At 38.2% G+C, this 22,242-nt stretch overlaps 1 protein-coding gene across 2 annotated transcripts in view; it reads left to right on the forward strand.

Annotated features, from left to right (window-relative positions):
• RNF17 (ring finger protein 17) overlaps positions 1-22,242 on the forward strand; it is a 110,760-nt gene that overhangs the window by 51,597 nt on the left and 36,921 nt on the right. For both annotated transcript variants that reach the window (XM_072611657.1, XM_072611658.1), the window contains exons 17-20: positions 10,356-10,509; positions 18,265-18,380; positions 18,859-18,979; positions 20,780-20,900. In XM_072611657.1, coding sequence (XP_072467758.1) covers positions 10,356-10,509; positions 18,265-18,380; positions 18,859-18,979; positions 20,780-20,900 — 512 coding nt within the window. The remainder of the gene's footprint in view (positions 1-10,355; positions 10,510-18,264; positions 18,381-18,858; positions 18,980-20,779; positions 20,901-22,242) is intronic.

The following is a 22,242-nucleotide window of genomic DNA, read 5'->3' on the forward strand; positions in this document are numbered from 1 at the left end:
GTCTTCCACGCAGGGTCAGTTTACTTTAATTATTTCATGGCTATCAGGGCAGTGTTCAAACTCTTTCCATCTGTGAAACTTCTCTCTTCATGTGTAACATGTGCATCTTCTCCTTTTCCAGTCAGGTCTTTTATGCCCCTTCTGCAAGTTATTATTGACAATATGTTATAACCTTGTTTATACCCACCATGTGTCTTCTCTTACCATTTTGGGTCACTTAAAATTTTGATTATATTAAAAACTTTTGCTTTCCATTCTTTGCAACCAATTGAGGGGGGGGGGGGCATCATGACAGTGGAAAGAGTGCTGAATTTGGGATCACAGTACCTGAGTTTAAATCCCAGCTATGACATTATATGTGTGACTTTGGACAAAACAGTTGTCCTCTCTGAGTGTCAGTTTTCTTATTCGTAAAATGAGGGAATCGGATTCAATGATTTCTAAGGTCCTAATACTAATTCTGTGATTCTAACAAAGTGGACTTTGGAGCCAAAAAAACAAATTGGAATTGTGGACAAGGCTGTACAACTTTCAAAACAAAACTCAACCTGCTCTCTAATTCCTGTTTAATTCTTGACCATGTTGTTGTCTTCCTGTGTTATGCCATAACATCCTAATTCAGTGACCTGTCTATTTAACCACTTGCTCTCACCTGGGAAATATGCGTTTTTCATCTTTGTTTTTTCCTGTGTGTAATTTTTTCTGTGAATTCTCTTCAGTAGCCAAGGATCTCATTGAACAGACCCTATAATTTTCTTTCAGGAACTTTATGCAGTCAGTGGTGTTATTCATAAAGCCAGGAGTGTCTATATATTTATTGAAAGTCCCTCTTTTATTTGGATTTTATGCCAGTTACTCTCCATGGTAAAGGTAAATGTCTTTGTTGAGCTTGCCTCCCTATTTAAAGCCTCGTTTGCTATTGAAGAATATGGAAAGTCATTGAAGAGAAGAAATTAAGGAAAAAGAAAGAAAGTTGAACTGCTAAGGTGCTAATAAGGAGAGTGACAAATCTGGAATTAACTCCTCCCAGAAGCAGTTTACTCCGGCAGATTTCCAGGGTATCTACTAGAAAGAACAGCAAAACGCTGAAGATCTCTCTTTCAGTAGAATTGGAGAACAAGAAGAGTTTTTCAATAACTGCATAAACCTTTGTACCTGTATGGCCCCCTAGGGATAACTGCCTACTCAGTGATTGATGAATCCCTTCCTATTACCACCATATCATGAGAAGTCCCACTCCCTCTTCTTCACTTCGGAATCACTCTCCAGTTTGTTCTACCTGCATGCTGGTGTGCTTCTCTTTCACTCTGGCTGCCTGGTTCCCTGACCCCCTGGGGATGACTTGACCCTGAAATTGACTGAGTAACTGGTGAATCTCTTAACTGAAACTGCCACATCATGAGAAAACCCAGCCATGTTATTCACTCTCCACTTCCAGCTTACCTCTACACCTGCTCATCTCCATACCTGCTGTGTGGTACTCGAGGAGTACCTTTCTTCCTCCTCACCTCTCTTTACCAGCTTCTGTGACTTTCCTATTAGAATGTAAACTCCTTGAGAGTAGGCATCATCTTTGTATTGCCAGCACGTAGCACAGTACCAGGCATATATAGTAAACATTCCAGGCAGAGGGCCAGTCAGGAGTTAGGGAGTGTCATGTTTGAGAACAGCATATAGGCAGCCAGACTTGAGTGCCAAACTAAGCATTTTCTGTATGATGTTTAGTGTGGGATAGCCACTAGTATTTGAGTGGGGAGGAGAAAAGAGGGATAGGGTGGAACATATGTGGACTTGTACTTTGTGGGTAATCAGGCTATTGCAATAGTTACCAGAGAGGAAAAGATCCTGTGTGAGAGATGCTACTAAGGTAGAAACAATAGTATTTTTGATAGCTAATTGGATATGTGTAGTGAGTGTGAGTAAGTGGAGGCTGATACTTGGGAAAGTGGCAGGGAGGGTGGCTATCATCTCAACAACCACGGGGAAGTTAGGAAGAAGGAAAAGTCAGTAAACACTTATTAAGCTCCTATTGCATGCAGGCACTGTGCTAAACTTTGGGGATACAAATAGGTTTGGGAAGAAAGATAAGGAATTCTATTTGGCATATCTTGAGTTTGTGATGCCTATGAGACATTACAGTTTGAGATGAGATGGAATCCAGATTGCAGAGAGTTTAGAAATTAGTGACGAGAAATGGAGGAACCTTTTGAGGAGGTAAACTGAGGAAGATACAGTATAGTAGCTAGCAGAAATGGACAGAACAAATGTGTTGCAAGATTTTTTAAGGATAGATGAGACATGTAGGTATTCAGTGAAAGAGACAATGTTAGGGAAAGATTGGAGATGATGAGGAGAGTATTTTAAAGGAGATAATGTGCTAGAAAAGATGAGAAGGGCTTGAGTACGTTGAGGAGTTTGCCATGTCAAGGAAAAGGGCTGGTTCTTGGTGCAAGATGGATAAATGTAGAAGAGGGAAAACAACTAATGATGAGATGAGGGAAGAAAGAGTTATACTTAGCAAATTACCTTGCGGGGTGAGGAGGGCTGCAGTCAAGGTCTACAAGTTACAAGGGTCAAGGAAGGAGTATCTTGAGAGAGGAGAATGTTTGGAACCTATGATGATGAATGGAATAAGAAATGGATTAAAGAAATGTAAAAGGATACCTTGCTGTAGTGAGGGCACAAGTGAGATTATATAACATAAATTTATAATGCAAATAACCCAGCAAGGTTTCATGACTTTTTTTTTTCTAGCTCTGTTTACCACATAAACTAGACTGAAGAAGACAGATCATGAGAATAATCTAAGGCTGGAGTTTGGAAAGGCATTGGCAGTAGGGCCAGAAAGTAAAGGATTTTAGTGTCGAGTTCAACTAACAACTAAAGGATAGAAAGAGGAAAAGAGGAGAGTGTATGCAGTGTAGGAGTGACGACCTGAGAGGTGTAGGAACAGGAGATCATATTGAAGACAAAGAGCAGGGTTTGACATCAAGAGGCATGGTTGGTTGTTGTTCTTTGTTCTTGAAGGGGCCAAAATGACATCACCATGATAAAGTGAAGTTTCAATGTGTACGACTGGCTGATCAGACCAATAGGAGCTTGGAATGCTTTACCACAGATTGGGCACAGATAGTTCATGTGAACATTTGGAATGGATACTCCAGATTTGCACATCCTATGTTTCCTTTGTGCTATTTCAATTCTGCTTTGCTCCTAGAATACACCACCTTTTCTGATGTGGGCACACCATGCTGAGCGGCTCTGTGCCTGTGTCTCCCATGTCGCACAATGAAATCCAAAGTTCTTGAGAGTGTCTTTGTATTGCTTCTTCTGACCACCATGTGATCGCCTGCCCCATGTGAGTTCTCCATAAAATAAATTCTCCCTAAAAAAAAGTCTTTTTGGCAAGTGTACGTTTGCATTCGAACAGCATGGCCAGCCATCAGAGTTGTGCTCTCTGAAGCACAGTTTGAATGCTTGGCAGTTCAGTTTGAGCAAGGACCTTAGTGTCTGGTACCTTATCCTGCCAGGTGATCTTCAGAATCTTCCTAAATGGTTCAAATGAGAGTGATTCAGTTTCCTGACATAGTGCTAGTAGACTGTTCATGTTTCTCAGGCATACAACAATGAGGTCAGCACAGCGGCTCTGTAGACCTTCAGTTTGGTAGTCAGTCTAATACCTCTTCTCTCCCAGTACATCTAATGTTTTTCTTTGGAGCCTCTCAAAACACTGAACTAGCTGTGGCAATGCATGCATCAACCTCATTGTCAATGTGTACATCCCTGGAAAGTATACTAAAGTGAACTTATCCACAGCATTCAAAACTTTTCCATTTGTTGTAACTGATGGTTCCACATATGGATGGTGTGGTGGTGTCTGGAGCACCTGTGTTTTCTTAGTGTTAATTATTGGGCTGAAATTAGCACAGGCAGCAGAGAATTGATCCGTACTTTGTTGCATGTCAGCTTCAGAGGCTGCATTGAGTGCACAATCATCTGCAAACAAAAGTCATGCACCAACATTCGCTCCACTTTGGTCTTGGCCTTTTCAAATTGAAGAACTTACCATCAGTATGGTAGTTGATCTTGATGCCGTGTTCATCCTTATTGAAAGCATTTCACAACATGGCTGAAAATATCATGCTAAAAAAGCATGGGAGCAAGCACACAGCCCTGTTTCACTCCATTGGTGACTGGAAAGGCACAAGAACATTGTTCACTATCCAAAACCCAGGAAAACTTGCCATCATGAAATTGATGTACAATGCTGATGAACTTCTCTGGGCAACCAAATTTTGACATAATTTTCCATAAACCCTCACAACTAAAAGTGTCAGAGGCCTTGGTCAGATCTACAAACATTGTGTACAGACCTCTGCTCTGCTCCTAGCTTTTCTCCTGGAGTTGTTCAGGCAGCAAACACGATTATCAACTGATACAAAGCCTCTCTGAAGCCACATTGGCTCTCAGGTATATGACCATCTTCTAGGTGAAGAAACAACCTATTAAGGAGAATTCTAGCAAGAATCTTGCCAGCAATGACTACGAGACCTCCCTGTGATTGTCACAGGACCATCTATTCCATTTACATTTATAGAGATGGACAATGGAGGCATCCTTGAACTCCTAGGGGACGACCTCCTCTTGCCATATAACCTGGAATATTTGTCAGCTTTTGTATGAGCAATGGTCCCCCTAGCTTGTAAATCTCAGCTGGAATAGAATCAGCACCAGGTACTTTGCCACATGAAAGGACCTTAATGGCAATCAAAAAGATCATAATTTAAAAGACTTGGAGTGTATGAACATGTAAATGAAACACTTAATGGCTAATGGCAAGATCAAGGGTACAACCATCTCTGTATATAGCTAAGTTGGATTGGAGGAATAAGCTTTGCAAATTAAGTAGACTAAGAAATTAGAAAGATAACTGGTCTCTAATAACACTCTGGTCTCTGACCCTATACTTGTCAAGCCAGATGAATGATCGCTACTTACGGTGGGCTCACAGTGAACTCAAATGATAAAGTTAGAAGGAATATAGAAAGCATTGTGAAGATTATTGTCTTAACCAAGAAACAAGACTTGAGGCACAAGTGGTGTATAAATAAAAGGTAAGGTAAGAAAGGGTCAAGTTGAAAAGGACTTGAATGCCAAACTAAACATTTTCTTTATGATCTTTGTTGTAAAGCTAAGGGGTGCATAAGAGAAACAATTGAGTAAACAAGTGGAAAAAATGGTATGGTCCCAGATTTGGATTTCTGGAGCATAACCTAAAAGAGATGAATAATGGATTCTCCCAGGGATTGTGTGTACCTAACAAGGATGTATTTGCCTAGACCTTTTTTTTTAATGTAGATAGTACTAATAAAAGCTCTTATTTATAAAATTCTTTAATTTTTGCAAAGTGCTGTAACTACAGTATCTAATGTGATCTTCATAAGATACTTATGAAGTTGTTATTGGTAACCCCATTTTAAAGGTGGAGAGACTGGGAATCAGAGAAGCAAATTGACTTTCCTAGAGGTAATCCCCTATTAAGTGTCAGAAGTGGCCGTCAGACCCAGAGCTTGCTGACTCTAAGCCCAGCCCTCTATCTCCAGTGCTGCTTGCTACTTCTGATCAGATTTTTTCTTTAATTGAAAAAAGCAAAGGGAGAAAACTGTCTATAAATTCCACCAAGCTGGAAGCCACAGAGTAACTATAGTGTAGAAAGATTAGAGCTCAGAATTTCAAACAAGAAAATGTTAAGAAAGGATTCAACAACAGAACCTATAATCTCAGATGTCTGCACACAGATCACAGTGGTTAATAGGCAAGGTGACATAAAGATCCTAATGTAATAAGACATTTGAACTTCGTGGGATGGAACGGGACTCATGACCAGACTGGGCTGTAGAAGTGAGATACGCGAAAGGGTGGGAGCAGGCCGAAGTATATTAAGAATATATGTTCTTGGAGAAATTCAGGCACTGGGGGTGTGGGGGGCACGTGGTATATTTGAATGAAGATTGTGGGGACAGAAGAGATAGCCTTGCTTATTGCTGATCACCTGGGCAGAAAGGAAAAATAGGACTTGATGAAATGATACAAATTTGACAGTGGCATGATGTTGTACTAATGGGGTAGGTACTCTGAATTATTTGGGCGTCTGCTGGGGCTCTATCTGACCAAAACAATTTTTTTTTGATTGTCTTTATGGTTTCAGCCTTTAGAAAATAAAAGAGCCAACAAAGGGAATTTCTGTTCTTGGTTGAATTTTCTATGTTAAAGTAGAAAAAATGGAAATATTGGAAAGAAATGACTCTTCCAAATTAGAATTTACAAGTAGAAAATATGAAAGCCAGATTTTAAGATAGATTTCAAAGATTTCAACAAAAAAAGGTAGCATCCTATGACCTGAAATACTCCAGGGAAACTGAATCTAGAAGGGATGAAAAGCTCTAAAGAAAAAAGTCTTGATTTGAGGACAAAGTGAAACAATTCTGATGAGTAAACTGGGCAACTATCTAAAGAAACTAATGTGCTTTTTTTAAAGAGGTACACAAAAGATGGAAACAAAAGTTATTGTATGAGAACAGGAGTGCTAATGCCTCAGATGAGCTTATGCCATTTGAAAAAGCTAAGGACTACGTATGTAAAAGGAATTTTTTCCTCCTGTATAGAAGGAAGATAAGGATGAAACTACTGTTAAAAGATTAATGTAACTATAACACAACAGAGAAAGGGCAGAACTGTTCAATTCTTAACCCTCTCTTTACCAGACAATGGCCTCTGGCCTAGAAATGAGAGGACAAAAATACCAAACCTTTTGTAGTGCATCATCATAGGTCTGGGGATGTCACAGTATGGATTTGGAACCTCCTTTTGTGCTCATGTGCCACCCTCCTGCATTGGCAAGCCACATGCTTCTGTGCTGACCCTATTACCAGTGTCTATAGATCTCTTGGTCTCCTTATGCTAACCTAGGCCAGTCACTATGACTTTTTCTGGATTTATCCATCCGGGTTTGGTCTGATACTTTTTCTATATCTGTTTAGAGGAGTTGTAGGTGAAAACTAAACTGCATTCTTCCTTTTCTGCCATCTTGGCTCTGCCCTCTCAATGGTTCCACATTCTCAAATTACACCAGATCTTATTTTTCATCAAGTGTTAGATCATTTAAACTCTCAGTGCCCCAGGCAACTTTCTAAGGCTCTAAATTGAAGAGAAGGTGATGGCTAACATTAGTAGAGGGATTTTCTTCTCATAGGAGTTGCCACTGTTAATTAAATCGAGTCATATCCTAAGCATGGTCATAATTTTGCTTTCACAAAAAGTACATTGTTCATTGGGAAAGCTAGGTGGCACAGTGGATTGAGCTCAGGGCCTGGAGTCAGGAAGACCTGAGTTCAAAATTATCCTCAGACACTTACTAGCTGTGTGACCCCAGGCAAGTAATTTAATCCTGTTTGACTCGGTTTCCTCATCTGTAAAATGAGATGGAGAAGAAAATGGCAAATCGTCCCTTATCTTTGCCAAGAAAACCCTAAATAGGATCATGAAGAATTGGACACAACTGAAACTACTGAACAAGAACAAACTATGTTTATTGGGGATAACATTTGGAGAAGAAGCTAATGTCCATTTATTCTCTGACTAGGGGAAAAGAATAAAGGTTATATAATAGCGCCTTTCACCTTCAGTGTTCCTCTCAGCAATTATTTTTTTGTGAGCCTGGGATCTGAAAGATCCCTAGGCAGACTATCCATTGTCTACTAATTAAGACAGAGTGAATTTTTGTTTATCTCCAAGTTGAAGGCTATGTTAGCAGAAAGGAAGCTGTAAGTAGTCTGTATAGGCATGATATGCCCGGAGACATAGACTGTGCAAATAAGTTCTAGGTACTTTACCAGAATGTTGAGCAGCTAAATCTAATTTGTAAACAGCTCTCAACCTGATCTTCCTAAAGCACAAACTGTGTAAATCCATTCCACCTCCTTATTGATAAACTCTGGTGACTGGCTCCCTGTTACCTCCAGGATTAAATATAAAATCCTCTGGCTTTTGAAGCCCTTTGTAACTTGAACTCTTCTTCCCTGTCCAGTCTTTCTCACACCTGACTTTCCTCCATATCTCTGCAGTCCGTTGACATTGGCTTTCATCTCTTCCTCACACACAACACACTTCATCTCCAGACTGTGTGCCTTTTTATTGGCTCCCATACTTGGAATATTCTGCCTCTTCACTTCTTTTAAGACTCAGTTAAAGTCCTTCTACAAGAGACTTATCTCAGACTCCTTTCCTTTTAGTGCCTGCCCTCAGAGATCACCTCCAGTTTTATCTATCTCTGTGTGTGTGTGTAGCTTATAGGTATGTAGTTTTTGCATGTTGTTGCCTTATTAGAACATGAGCTCCTTGAGGGCAGGGACTATGTTTTTGCCTCTCTTTGTATCCCCATTGACTGGCATATGGTAAGCACATAAATTTTTGTAAATGATGGTGATATTTTCAAGAACCACTTGTTATACAAATTGAGTTAAAAGTGAATGTAGAGAACTTCATTATTTTTCCACCCTCCACTTCAGTGAGTTTTTGTTATTCCTGTTGCTTCCCAACTCTAACCAACCAAAGCAAGATTACCCATGTTTATTTGGAAATAGTAATGGCTAAAATTAACATAACATAAATTGTTCCAGGCGTTGTGTTAAGCAAGCACTTTATGGTTATTATCTTACTTGATCCTCATAACAATCTTGTAACTTAGGTCCTGTTATTATCCCCATTTTGCTTTTGAGGAAACAGAGGCAGACAGAGGTTTAAGTGACATACCCTGGGTCACATCAGTACTAAGTGGTTTGGGACTGGATTAGAAGCCAGGTCTCGCTGACTCTATGCCCAGTGCTCTATTCATTGTGTCATCCAATAGAGTTTTACAAAGTAAAAAAAAAAAATAATATTTTATTGATAAAGGCATCTACAGGAGGAAAAACACAACTCAGAATCATACCTGGGTTCTAGTTCTAACTCCACCACAAACTAATTATGTGACTGTAGGTCATTGTTAACTATTTTCTTCACTGGTTAAAATAAAGGCTTTGTTCTTATATTTTTAAGACTCATTCCAACACTAAAATTCTATGGAATAAGCTTGTGGTTTCAAAGAATTAGGGACCCAGAATAAATCATACCCCCCTCACACAGTTATTTCCTGTTACTACATTAGTTCAGTTGTGCATCACTTCTCATTTAAATTGTTGCAGATCCTACTTGATCTCCCAGTCTTCTCATTACTCCTGTACATTTTGCAAATAGCTATTAAAATAATTTTTCTTAACCCCAAAACTGACCACATGACTCCCCTAATCAAATAAGGTCCAGTGGGTTTTTATTACCTCTAGGAACAAATATAAAATCCCCTGTTTAGCCCTTAAAGGACTATTCAACCTGTTCTCACATTATCTTTTTTCATTGCACGTCTGCGTTTATGCACATAAACCCTCTCACTCTCTCCCACACACACTTTATAAATCTGCCAAACAGGTATTCTTGACACTCCTATCTCTTGTCTTTATGCCTTTGCTCTCATTATTCTATGTGCTTTCCCTCCTTAACTTTAAGAGACCTTACAAACCATCTGCTTAATAATTCCTTACCTGTTCCCTCATTGATTGTTTTACGTACAAATACATTCGTAAAGAATTGTCTCCCTCATTAGAATGTAAGTTCCTTGCATGTAGTCACTTAATAAAAATTTATTGATTGTACACTTAGTGCCTGCTAATTCAAGAGATGCAGCCTGGCTTAGTAGACAGAAAGTTGATGACCTTGGAGCCACAAAGATCTAGGTTCAGGTTCTGTCCTTGTTGCCAATTGGCTGTGATCCTGAGCAAGTCACTTAACCAAACATCTGTATTGTAGGCTAGAGGTATTGAACATGTGGCCTAAATCACATCAAAATGTAATTGGGAAATATTTAACAAAATAAGTAAAAATATAGGAAAGCAGATAAAAAAAATTTTTTTAAAGCTAGATTAATGTGTTCCCAGCAGAGAGCCTTAGGCATGGTTTAATGGCTCTTGTTTCTGTTTCAGTTTGATATCACTCTTCTAGACAACTCCCTGAGACTAGGTTGCAGGGAAGATGCTAACCTACATTAGGAGAGGGAGTGCTATATATTGGTGATACACAGGTCCAGTCAGCATCTCGATTCTAATTTAATATATTAGTTCTAGTTTTAAATTTTACATGTGTAATTTACATGTGTAATTATCATACTGTAATACTTACGTTTTTTATTCCACGTTTTGAAATATCTTTCTAAATATGGACATCTTACTACGAAACTAAGAAAGTCCCCTTTCTTCATTACCTAGATAGAAAGCCTTGACTTTTTAGTTCTCCTGAAGAAAATTGAAGAAGTCTATAAAAATGAAGATGGAGAAAATCTGGAAATCCTTTGTCCAGTTCAAGGTCAAGCCTGCATAGCTAAATTTGAAGATGGAGTCTGGTATAGGGCACAAGTCATTGGTAAGGACACACATGCCATTTGTACATAGATGTTTTCATTTTGTTTCTGACTAGATTTATGATTTCGTTAGAGTAGGAAACTCCTGGTGGAGAACTTTCTCTAAAACTTAAAAGATATTTTAGATATAAAGCTCAAAATGATAAAAATCAAAGTTTATGTGGACTGATAGAAGGGAAATGGGTTAACTTTTCTTTTTAGTTACCTTTTCTTCCTATTGTCCACCTTCAGAGATTAGAGATTAAGGATTAGAATGGTGATGGGAAACTGGCTGCTCTCATGCTTTTGTTTTTCTTTGTATATGTGCCTTTCCTAGTTAAATTAGTCATAAAGCTTTGATCTAAAAGAATCATAGAAAGATGGTACAAGGTAACAGAAACTAGTAATGAGAAAAATGATGAAAAGCATATATAAAGACAAAGGTTGTACTACTCTGTTTAAACATTTACAAGCTTTATACAGTTTTTGTCTCCAGGCAGCTATCTTCTTCAAGCTAAGTATTCCTTTTGACCTTTGCCCAAAGAGCTAACTTGTTTGTTGGGTTTATAATTATCTTGTGTGGTGCTTTCTCAATTTTCTACATTTCCTTCTTACACTCAGTATTAAGTTACTGCTATATAGCATAAGCCTTTAAAAAATTAATAAGAATGTGTCTAGTTAAGTAAAATAATAATGATGGTCAACATACCAAATAACTTTTTACTGAATTTTAATTTGGTATAGCATTGTATTGAGATGCTACTATGTCTTCTAAATTTTATGTGTCTTTCTCTCCAGAACCTTTGCATACAGCAGGTGTTTAATATATATGTTGAATTTCATGAAGAAATAACTTGTTACTAGAAATTTGTTACATAATTATTTTAGGACAGTTGAAACGTTTTCAGAAAGATCATAGAATTAAGATTAATAGAAAAATGACTTGCTGTGATGTTCATAGTTCCACAACTCTGAAATGTAAATTTTATATCATATTTGCATATTAAAACTTGACCAGTCGCACATACATTAACTGTATTTATTAAAACAATAAGTATTTATGAAACCACACATGAAGCACAGGATGACATTCTTGATACTGATTTTTTAAACTGCTATTTTACAAATCAGTATTATTATTTATTTTCAAAATTCTTTTTAAATTTTACGTTCCTTATTTTCTCTTCAGCCCATCCCCCACTCACTGAGAAGGCAAGCAATATATCAATTGTACATGTGAAAATTTTCATATTAGCCATGTCGCATAAAAGCAAGAAAAATAAAAGTGATGTACTTCAGTTTGCACTCAGAGCTCATCAGTTCTCTCTTTCTGGAAGTGAATAGCATTTTTCTTGGATCTTTCAAAACTGTCTTTGATCTTTGTATTGATCGGTCTTTTCATAGCAGATCATCATTACAATATTGCTATTACTGTGTATTATGATTTCCTGATTCTTTTTGCTTGACTTTGCGTCCGTTCATAATAAGCCGTGCTACATTTTTCTGAGACCAATCTCTCTCATAATTTCTTATAATGTAGTAGTATTCAGTCACATACAACAACTTCTTTAGCTATTTCCCAATTGATGGGCATCCTTGATTTCCAATTCTTTGCCACCATAAAAAGATATGCTATAAATATTTTTGTACATAAAGGTCTTTTTCCTTCTTCTCTGATCTCTTTAGGATACAGATCTAGTAGTGTTATTACTGGTCACAGGGTATGCACAGTTTTATAGCTGTTGGAGCATAGTTCCAAATTGTTCTCCGGTACAGTTGGACTAGTTCACAACTCCACCTGCAATGCTTTAGTGTCCCTCTTTTTCCACATTATCTCCAACATTTGTCTTTTGCCTTTTCTGTCATGTTAGCCTGATAGGTGTGAGGTGGTACCTCAGAGCTTTTAAAATATGTATTTCTCACTCCAAACTCACCTCAGCAGCAGCCGCAGGTTCAGCCGCAGCAACATGTCTCACAAGAAGTTATCCACTCCCAGGCATGGGTCTCTGGGCTTCCTGCCTCGAAAGAGAAGCAGCAGGCTCTGGGGAAAGGTGAAGAGCCTCCTCAAAGATGACCCCCACCAAGCCCATCCACCTGAGCTGTTCTGAGCTGTAAGGCCTGCATGACCAACATCATTGAAGAAGTCGATAGGCCTGGCTCAATGGTCAGCAAGAAGGAAGTTATCTAGGCTGTTAACCATCATGGAGATGACGGTCATCGTAGGCATTGTGCAAACCCCAAGAGGCCTGCAGAACTTTAAAACCATCTTTGCTGAGCACATCAGTGATGAGTGTAAGAGGCAATTCTATAAGAACTGGTATAAGTCCAAGAAGGCCTTCACCAAGTACTGCAAGAAGTGGCAAGATTATGATGGCAGAAAGCAGCTGGAGAAAGATGTGAGTAGTATGAAGTACTGCCAGATGATTTGCATCATTGCCCACACCCAGATGCACCTGTTCTCTCTGAGGCAGAAGTCTCACCTGATGGAGATCCAGACGAATAGCAGCAACATGGCTTAGAAACTGTTCTAGGCTTGTGAGAAGCTGCAGCAGCAGGTGCTCATGTCCACTGTGTTTAGGCAGGATGAGATGATTGACGTTGGAGGGACCAGGAACAAGGGTTACAAAGGTGTTGTCAGCTACTGGGTCACCGAGAACTTTCCCTGACAAACCCACTGAGACCTGTGTAAGATGCCATGTATTGGAGCTTGCCATCTGGCCCTCATAGCCTTCTCTGTGACTCAAGCTGGTCAGAAGAGCTACCACCATTGCACCAAGTTCAACAAAAAGGTCTACAAGATTGGCCAGGGCTACCAGATCAAGGATGGCAAGCTGATCAAAAATAGCACACCGACTGATTATGATCTGTCCAACAACAGCATCAATCCTCTCGGAGGCTTTGTCTACTACAGTGAAGTGACCCATGGTTTTATCATGCTGAAGGGCTGTGTTGTTGGGACCAAGAAGGGTGTCCTTACCCTGCTGGGGATGGAAGCTCAATTCCATGTGGACAGTCTCGGGCGGGTAAAGGTGGGAACTTCTAAATCTTAGAGTTCTCACGAGGCCCCCCAGGAAACGACTGGGAATCGAGGAGTGAGACCGAGCAATCTCGTGTATTTCCGCCTCTTCCCGTGAGAAACGTGATGGGAGGAGCATCCCCGCTCTCGAGGCTGTCCCAGATCTGGGCACACCCATTGTTACCTAACAGGCACCGTATTCAGATGCAAACTATGTGGCTGGAGAGCTTAATTGGAGTCAGGAAAGCCTGAAAGTTCTCTTGGGTGGAGGGGCCACGTGTGAGGACAGAAGGCTCCGTTTTTCCTCTCTTCGCTCTTCCCTCCCCCTCTCTCCCCACTTACACTTCTACTTCCAATCTCTTATTGTAAGATCTTTGCCTCCTTGGGAGATCTTTCTCTCTCCCTCCTAAGGAAGAATTCCCCCTGCACTTGTAACCAGAACCCTGAATAAAGCTCAACCCTTGTTCGACTCTGATAGGTCTCTTCTCTCATACGAGTATCCGGTTTGGCCAGCCGAAGACCTCCGATAGAGGTAAGGTAAGACTCGGGTAGCCCACAGGCCTCTAGGCCTGGCATTACCCTGCGAAAGTCTCTGCTGGTACAGACCAAACATGAGGCCCTGGAGAAGATCGACCTGAATTTTATCAACACTGCCTCCAAATTTGGCCATGGACAACTCCAGACTGTGGAGGAGAAGAAAGCTTTCATGGGATCACTCACAAAAGACTGTACTACAAAAGAAGAAGCTGCCTAATGTTTCCAAACCAACTTGGAGCTGGTAGATTCTCAACAAATCTTTCAGAGCTAAAAAAAAAAATGTGCATTTCTCTTAATTTTTAGTGATTTAGACCATTTTTCATATGCATATTGATGGCTTTGATTTTTTTCTTCTGAAAAATGCCTGTTCATATCCTTTGACCATTTTATCAACTAGGAAATGGCTCTTATTTTTGTAAGTATGACTGTTCCCGATATATTTGAAAAATGAGGTCTTTATCAGAAAAACTTGCTTCTTTCACTTTCTATACATTGAAACACAAGTGGACAGCTTATCAGCAACTGTTTCTTTAGCAGGATGAATTCTTCAGATGTTCAGATAGTTTAAGTGTTCCCTATCACTATTTTTTATTTACCTATTTATTTAAAGTTTGCAACATTCATTTCCACAAAATTTTGAGTTCCAGATTTTATCCCCATCTCTCTCCTCCCCCACCCCAAAATGCCTTGCATTCTGATTACCCCTTCCACCAATCTGCCCTCCTTTCTAACACCCCTTCCTTCCCTTATCGCTATCTTCTCTCTTGCCCTGTAGTTCAAGATAAATTTCTATATCCCATTACTTGTATTTCTTATTACCCAGTTGTACACAGAAACAATTCTCAACATTTGTTCCTAAAACTTTTGAGTTCCAACTTCTCTCCCTTCCTCCCTCCCTCCTTTCCCACCCATCTCCCTGAGAAGGGAAGCAATTCAATACAAGCTGTGTATGGGTAGTTTTTCAAATGACTTCCATAAGAGTCATGTTGTATAAGACTAACTATATTTCCCTCCATCCTATCCTGCCCCCCATTTCTAATATTCTCTCTTTTGACCTTGTCTCTCTTCAAGAGGGTTTACTTCTAATTGCTCCCTTCTCTCATTTGCCCTCCCTTCCATCATTCCCCCTTCCCTGCCTATCCCCTTCTCCCCTACTTTCCTGTAATGTAAGATAGGTTTTCATAGTAAATTGAGTGTGCATGTTATTCCTTCCTTGAGCCAAACGTTATGAGAGTAAGCTTCACTTTTTCCCTCTCACCTTCCCCCTTTTCACCTCCATTGAAGAAGCTTTTTCTTGCCTCTTTTATGAGAGATAATTTGCCCCATTCCATTTATCCCTTTCTCCTCCCAATATATTCCTCTCAACCCTTAATTTTATTTTTTAAAAATATGATCCCTTCCTGTTCAGCTCTCCCTGTGCTTTCTGTTTCTCTGTCTCTCTTTCTGTCTCTCTCCCCCTCCTCCTCTCTCTCTCTTCCCCTCTCCCTCTCTCCTATCCAGATACTGAGAAAAGTCTCAAGAGTTACAAATACTGTCTTTCCATGTAGGAATGTAAACAATTCAACTTCAGTAAGTCCCTTATGATTTCTCTTTCCTGTTTACCTTTTCATGCTTCTCTTCATTCTTGTGTCTGAAAGTCAAATTTTCTATTCAGCTCTAGTCTTTTCATCAAGAATGCTTGAAAGTCCTCTATTTCATTGAATGACCATTTTTTCCCATGAAGTATTATACTCAGTTTTGCTGAGTAGGTGATTTTTTATTTTAATTCTAGTTCCTTTGACTTCTAGAATATCATATTCCATGCTCTTCAGTCCCTTAATTTCAAAGCTGCTGGATCTTGTGTTATCCTGATTGCATTTCCACAGTACTTGAATTGTTTCTTTATGGTTCCTTGCAATATTTTCTCCTTGACCTGAGAACTCTGGAGTTTGGCTGCCATGTTCCTAGAAGTTTCTCTTTTCGAATTTTTTTCAGGAGGTGATTGGTGGATTCTTTCAATATTTATTCTGCCCTCTGGTTCTAGAATATCAGGGCAGTCTTCCTTGATAATTTCATGAAAGATGATTTCTAGGTCTTTTTTTTGGTCATAACTTTCAGGTAGTCCCATAATTTTTAACTTGACTCTCCTGGATCCATTTTCCAGGTCAGTTGTTTTTCCAGTGAAATATTTCACATTATCTTCCATTCTTTTGGTTTGGTTTTGTAATTTCTTGGTGTCTCATAAAGTCATTAGCCTCCATCTGTTCCATTCTAATTTTTAAAGAACTATTTTCTTCAGTGAGCTTTTGAACCTCCTTTTCCATTTGGTTAATTCTGCTTTTGAAAGCATTCTTCTCCTCTTTGGCTTTTTGAACCTCTTTTGCCAGTTGTTAGCCTCTCTTTAAAGGTCTTATTTTCTTCAGCCTTTTTTGGGTCTCCTTTAGCAAGGTGTTGACTCACTTTTCATGCTTTTCTTGCATCTCTCTCATTTCTCTTCCCAGTTTTTCCTCCACCTCTCTTACTTGATTTTCAAAATCCTTTTTGAGCTCTTCCATGACCTGAGACCATTGAATATTGATTTTGGATGTTTGGGATACAGAAGCCTTGACTTTTATGTCTTGATGGTAAGCATTGTTTTTTTCTCATGGGAAAAGATGAGAGAAGATATCTGTTCACCAAGAAAGTAACCTTCTATAGTCTTATTTTTTTCCCTTTTTTGGGCATTTTCCCAACCAGTTACTTCACTTTTGGGTTCTTTGTCAAGAGGAGGGTATACTTTGGGGACCTGTAAGTTCTCAGTTCCTCCAAGGTGGCACAATCAAGGAAAAGGAGTTTACTCCCTGGCCAGGTTTGAGGCTGAAATTCAGATCAGCTGCTTAGTTCCCCCAGGGGCTTTAAGCTGAGTACTTCAACAATAGACACTGGGTGCTGCCTGCCTTGGTCACTGCAGCTTCTGCTGTAGCAGGCTGGGTCTAGGGGAGGACCCTACTCCCTTCTCACCAAGTTGGAAAAGCCTTCTCACTGACCTTTGAAAGTGCCTTTGGTGCCTGTGGGTTGAGGGATCTGAGAGCCTCTGCTGCTGCTAGGGATTCTGACCCCAAGGGCTGCTCCAGTCCTGCTTCTCCTGGTGCCTGCAAGGCCAAGGCTGAGCTGTGCTCCACTCTGTATCTGGTGTGACAGACCTTTCCTGTCCACCTTCCAGGTCACCCTGGGCTGGAAATGTCCCCTCCATCGTTCTGTGGCTTCTGCTGCTCTAGAATTGGTTGAGAGTCATTCTTTACAGGTATTTTTTGGGCTGTGGGGGAAGAGCTAGAGTATATGCATCTTTCTACTCCACCATCTTGGCTCTGCCCCTCCCTGTCACTATTTTTAATCACATCTCTGTTCCAGCTTTATGGTTTGTTTCCCCGATTCCTTGTATCCTTCTTCTTGCCTAGTAGTCTGTAGAATATTCCTACCCCAATATAATCTCTGTTTCTGTTTCTAGTACAGTTCACTCAGGTGCTTAACACCATGCTTCTCGAACTCTCCATCCAGTTCATGGACACACACACACACACACACACATATTCTCTCTCTCTCTCTCTCTCCCTCTCCCCCCCCCCCCCCGTCTCTACCTCTCTCTCTCTCTCGTATACACACAACTTATTATCTCTTTTATCTTTTATCTGTTCTTTCTGAAATAAGTAATGTCCTTCTAACTCTCAGTGCTGTTTATGAAATTTGTCGTCTTATGTTAAGATCACCTTGACAATATAAATTCTGGATTAAAGGAAGTTTGTTAATAAAATGGGCTTTTCACAGGGTGTAGTTGAAAGGATGGACAGGCAATATCTTGCATTATAGCTCTCTGTAGTCTAAGTCCCCATTCAGCCCATCAAACTGGAATATCCGTATATTTGTGGGGAATTTTTATCTGTCTTCATGGTTTTGGAACTTATGACCAGAATGTGTTTAGCCTTCAGTGGTGATTTGGGGGAGGGCATAGCAGCTTAAAATAATCTACTGAAGTATAGGGTCTCTATAATCTGCAGCAGTAAAAGAAATACTCATTAATGAACTCTTAAGATCTTTCAGGTATTGGAGTAAGTTTGTGACTAAAGACATAGACTTTTTATGTCAATTTTGTAAGTTTGACACTTAAATATAATCTAGTTCAGCTAGCTGCATCTCAGTCTGAATCATATGAAAAGTATTTTTTATTTTCATTTTCAATTTGTCCTGTCTGATTTTATAATCTCTGAAGGTTTGCCAGGACATCGAGAAGTTGAAGTTAAATATGTTGACTTTGGTAATGCTGCAACAGTAACACTTAAGGAGATGCGTAAAGTAAAGGATGAGTTTTTAAATCCCCCAGAAAAGGTACACTAGATTTAATTAACATAAATTTTATGACTAACTTTAGCGAGTATAAATTTAGTAAACATTTTTTGTATTCATCATATATATTTAGTCAGCCATGTCTTCATTTCTAGATAAGTTTTTGCTCTTTCACTCAAGGTAAACATTGCTTCAAATACTAACTACTTTAGAAATTGTTTCTATTTTTGTAAATGGTCTTCAGATTTCTTTGAACTTCTTATAGGTCTTTTGTATGAAAGTGTGTGTTTCTCACATAAGCTCCTTGAGGACTGGGTATTGTTTGCTTTTGTCTTTGAATCCTTATTACCTAATAAATGGTGCTTAAGTGAAATATAATTAAGTTTGTCAATTTTAAAATGGAAATTCTCAGCCAAGTTTTCTTTGTTTTACCAAATGGTACAAATTTTTCACTGTAATCCAAACATGTTGGTGGAAATAGATTTAAATATTTTAATCATGGGAATTTTATTTGACACAGGCTGTTAAATGCAAATTGGCACATATTGAACCTTCAGAAAAAAACAAGCCATGGTCTAAAGAAGCAAATGAAAAGTTTGAAGAAATGACTCATGATAAATTTATGACATGTTCAGTCATCAGTAAGTTATCTGCGTGTGTGTGTGTCACTAGAAATAATATAAGCATTTCTTTGTAATTAGGACACTTTGTGTGATAAAACATTGCAATTAGGTTTTAAAATACAAAAGAGACAAGGATTCTCTCCGTATGTTAGAAGATTTTAAGTCTGGCGTGAAAAACTCCAAAATTAAATTGTTTAGTTTGATCATTATCACTCCAAAGTTTTACTTGTCTGCATCAAAACTCTTCCATTGTGCTACAACAGAATTGTTTTTCATCTTTGTGTTGATCCCATGATACTACCTATCAGTCTTAATATTTGACCTTGACACACCTCTGAGAAAGGCAGTAAATTGAGCTTCTTGCTCTTTAAGGGCTACCACCAGGGTACTAAGAAATGGTTTGGGGCAAAGTTGATAATATAAACCATAACACAAGCCAAAAGCATAAAGGAGAAATTTGGGAGCAGGAAGTTGGAGGCATATGAATTAGAAAAGAATTGTCAAACATGTAGCCCCTACCACTCCCAGGTTCTACTCAAACCAGATTAAAATGTAATTGGGGAATATGTAACAAAGTAAATAAAAATACAATAAAATAGATAATATCACATTTTAAAATTAGGTTAATATGCATCCCACAGAGATCCTTGTATTTGGATTAGTGACTCCTACTTCTGTTTTGAATTTGACATCACTGGATTAGAGGAACAGAAGGAAGTAAAAACAAATAATAGAGGAAGAGAGAATTGTGGATAGGTGATTATTAGAAGAAATTATTTCTTTTTAAGCAGATCAGTAAAGTACTGTTACCACAAGGATGCTTGGAAAAAACATGGTTATTCAAAATGCTTTACAATATTTATTGCTGCAGTGGATTTTTACCAAATTTGCCAGTGAAAATATAGCATTGTATCCTTTATACCCAGAAGAAATTAAACTACATATATATCATAGTAACACCTTTATAAACTATAATACTTGAATTATGAATGTTTTGGTTAGTTTCATTTACTTTTTCACTAGGTATTAAGTTAAAAATTTATTTCAGCCTTTATTGACTATCTTTCTGAAATGTGTTAGGATCTGCCTTGCCTTACAGTGATGGTGATAGTGGTTATAGTTACTGAACATAAACTTTGATCAGGATAGCAGTGCCCAATATATTGTCACTATCTTTCAAAAATAGATATGAAAGGCATAGGAGATTGGAATAAATAATATATTAAACTTTAGGGTGTTCTTTGGAACCTTTGTTGTCTGTTGTCATATTTGAAAAGCCTTTGTAATTTGACTCTTATGAAAGGTCATTATGGAATAGGAAAGAAGTCCAGGAAATTGAGGCTTCTAATTAATTGAAGGTTTTGTAATTTGAACTTTCTGATGTATAACATGCTGATACAAGTTGTGAAATGTACAAATATAATACTGATATAAGAATTAAATTTTCCTTAATTTGTTCTTCTGAGAAACAATTAAAACCTGGTCTTCAAATTGTCAACCCTAAATAAATGTCCATTTTCTTACAGTTTTTTCTTTTTTAAAAAAAATCCCCAAGCAATTTGTAGAAGAAAACAGTGAAATTGTCGATGGAGCAAAGAGTACAAAATATCTATTTTTATGAGTGCTGTTGAAACATTTGTACAACTTCTCCCTCCCTAGTGATATTCACTTTATAGCTTTATGAAGATCATGCTTTTACTCAGTAGTGTTTATAAATATATAAGGTTCTTTAAAATATACATAGTACATGAAAATAAAATAACTATATAGTTTATTCAAATAAAAATGTTTTTCCAAATTATATTCTTGGTTTTACAGAAATTTTGGAAGACAACGTGCTATCTGTCGAGTTATTTGATTCTATCAGTGCCCCTGGAATGATACCAAACAGTGTTAATAGCCAGCTAGTTAAAGAAGGGTTAGCCTCTTATGAGTTAGGGTAAGTATAGCTAATAAACATACTGTCTTTTCTGGGATTTTTTTTTTTTTTTGGTCCAGATCTATGACTTCATCTTTATAGGGAGCTCCCTATATATAAAAGAAAATCTAAGTTACTTGCTCAGATCACGTATTATAGTAGTATCAGAGATAGGACTTGACCTCAGGTCATCCTGATCCCAGGGTCAGCTTTCTATTCATTAGACCTTACTGCTATTAATTGTGAATGTTTGATATAAGTTCTTTATCTTTCTGTCACTTTTTTAAAACTTCCTACCATCTTTCAAAATATTTTGTTAGAGTTGGTACACCTTAAAAAACCATAAATCAGTGTCTGTCTTCAAATCATCACCATTTTGAATGAGAAAGAGCAGTGTTTAATGTTTAAGTAATCTGCAGTTATGTCAGGCTGCTGAATCTAGTGACAGCATGATTTTGATCATAGAAAAAAGTAAGATGACTAAAACATTATTTGAACCATTATTCTCCTTTAGAAAAACATCATACAGTTTTTTTTTTTGCTTTTTTCTTAAAGCCTTTAAGTTGTACCCTTTGTTTTGAATGCATGAAGCACAAACTGCAAAAAGAATATTAAAGGATAAAAAGCATTATTAACCTGAGGTCAATTTCACAGCATCAGAATATGAATGACCTTACCAATCAGTTGAGTTGATGATGACAGTAGAACTATTGTATTCCATGATTCCTATACTTCTATTAATTCAGTTTAAGATTGTGTCTGTTCCTTTTTGGGGGGACCCACATTGTATCTTTGGTTCTCATAAAACTGGAGATGAATAATACTTGAGCCAAATATAAACAATTATCACAAAAGTTTTCCTCAGCCTACACTTTAGCTCCTCATCCTGGCTTTGGGGCATGGAAGAAATTTGGTAGAATTCCTCACCACAAAGGAATAAAGATAAAAATGTATAACTTCTGTCTCTACTATGCCTTAATTTGTTATAAGAAAATTAACCCAAACAGTCTATGGGATTAGATTTGTAGGCAGAGGACAGAGGCAATAGGTTCATATATTGTCTCTTCAACCCCTTTTTGTGACAGTGGTAATAATTTTATAGGATTATATATTTAGAACTGGAACGAATCTTGGAGGTCATCTAGTTCAAAGCCCTCATTTTACAGCTAAAGAAATTGAGAAGTTAAGTGAGTTATCCAGGGTCCCATTGATTCCAAAGGGGTTGCCACCACTGTTAGCCTAGAAAAAATGATGATTTATACTGTTGGGTTTTACCAAGCAAAGTAAACTGCTTGATTACTCTCCTGATCTTATTTTTTGGGAAGAGAAGAGAATTCATGAATAGTTATTTAGTAACTTCCCT

Source organism: Notamacropus eugenii, chromosome 5, assembly GCF_028372415.1.
Source record: "Notamacropus eugenii isolate mMacEug1 chromosome 5, mMacEug1.pri_v2, whole genome shotgun sequence".
Taxonomy (NCBI): Eukaryota; Metazoa; Chordata; class Mammalia; order Diprotodontia; family Macropodidae; genus Notamacropus; species Notamacropus eugenii.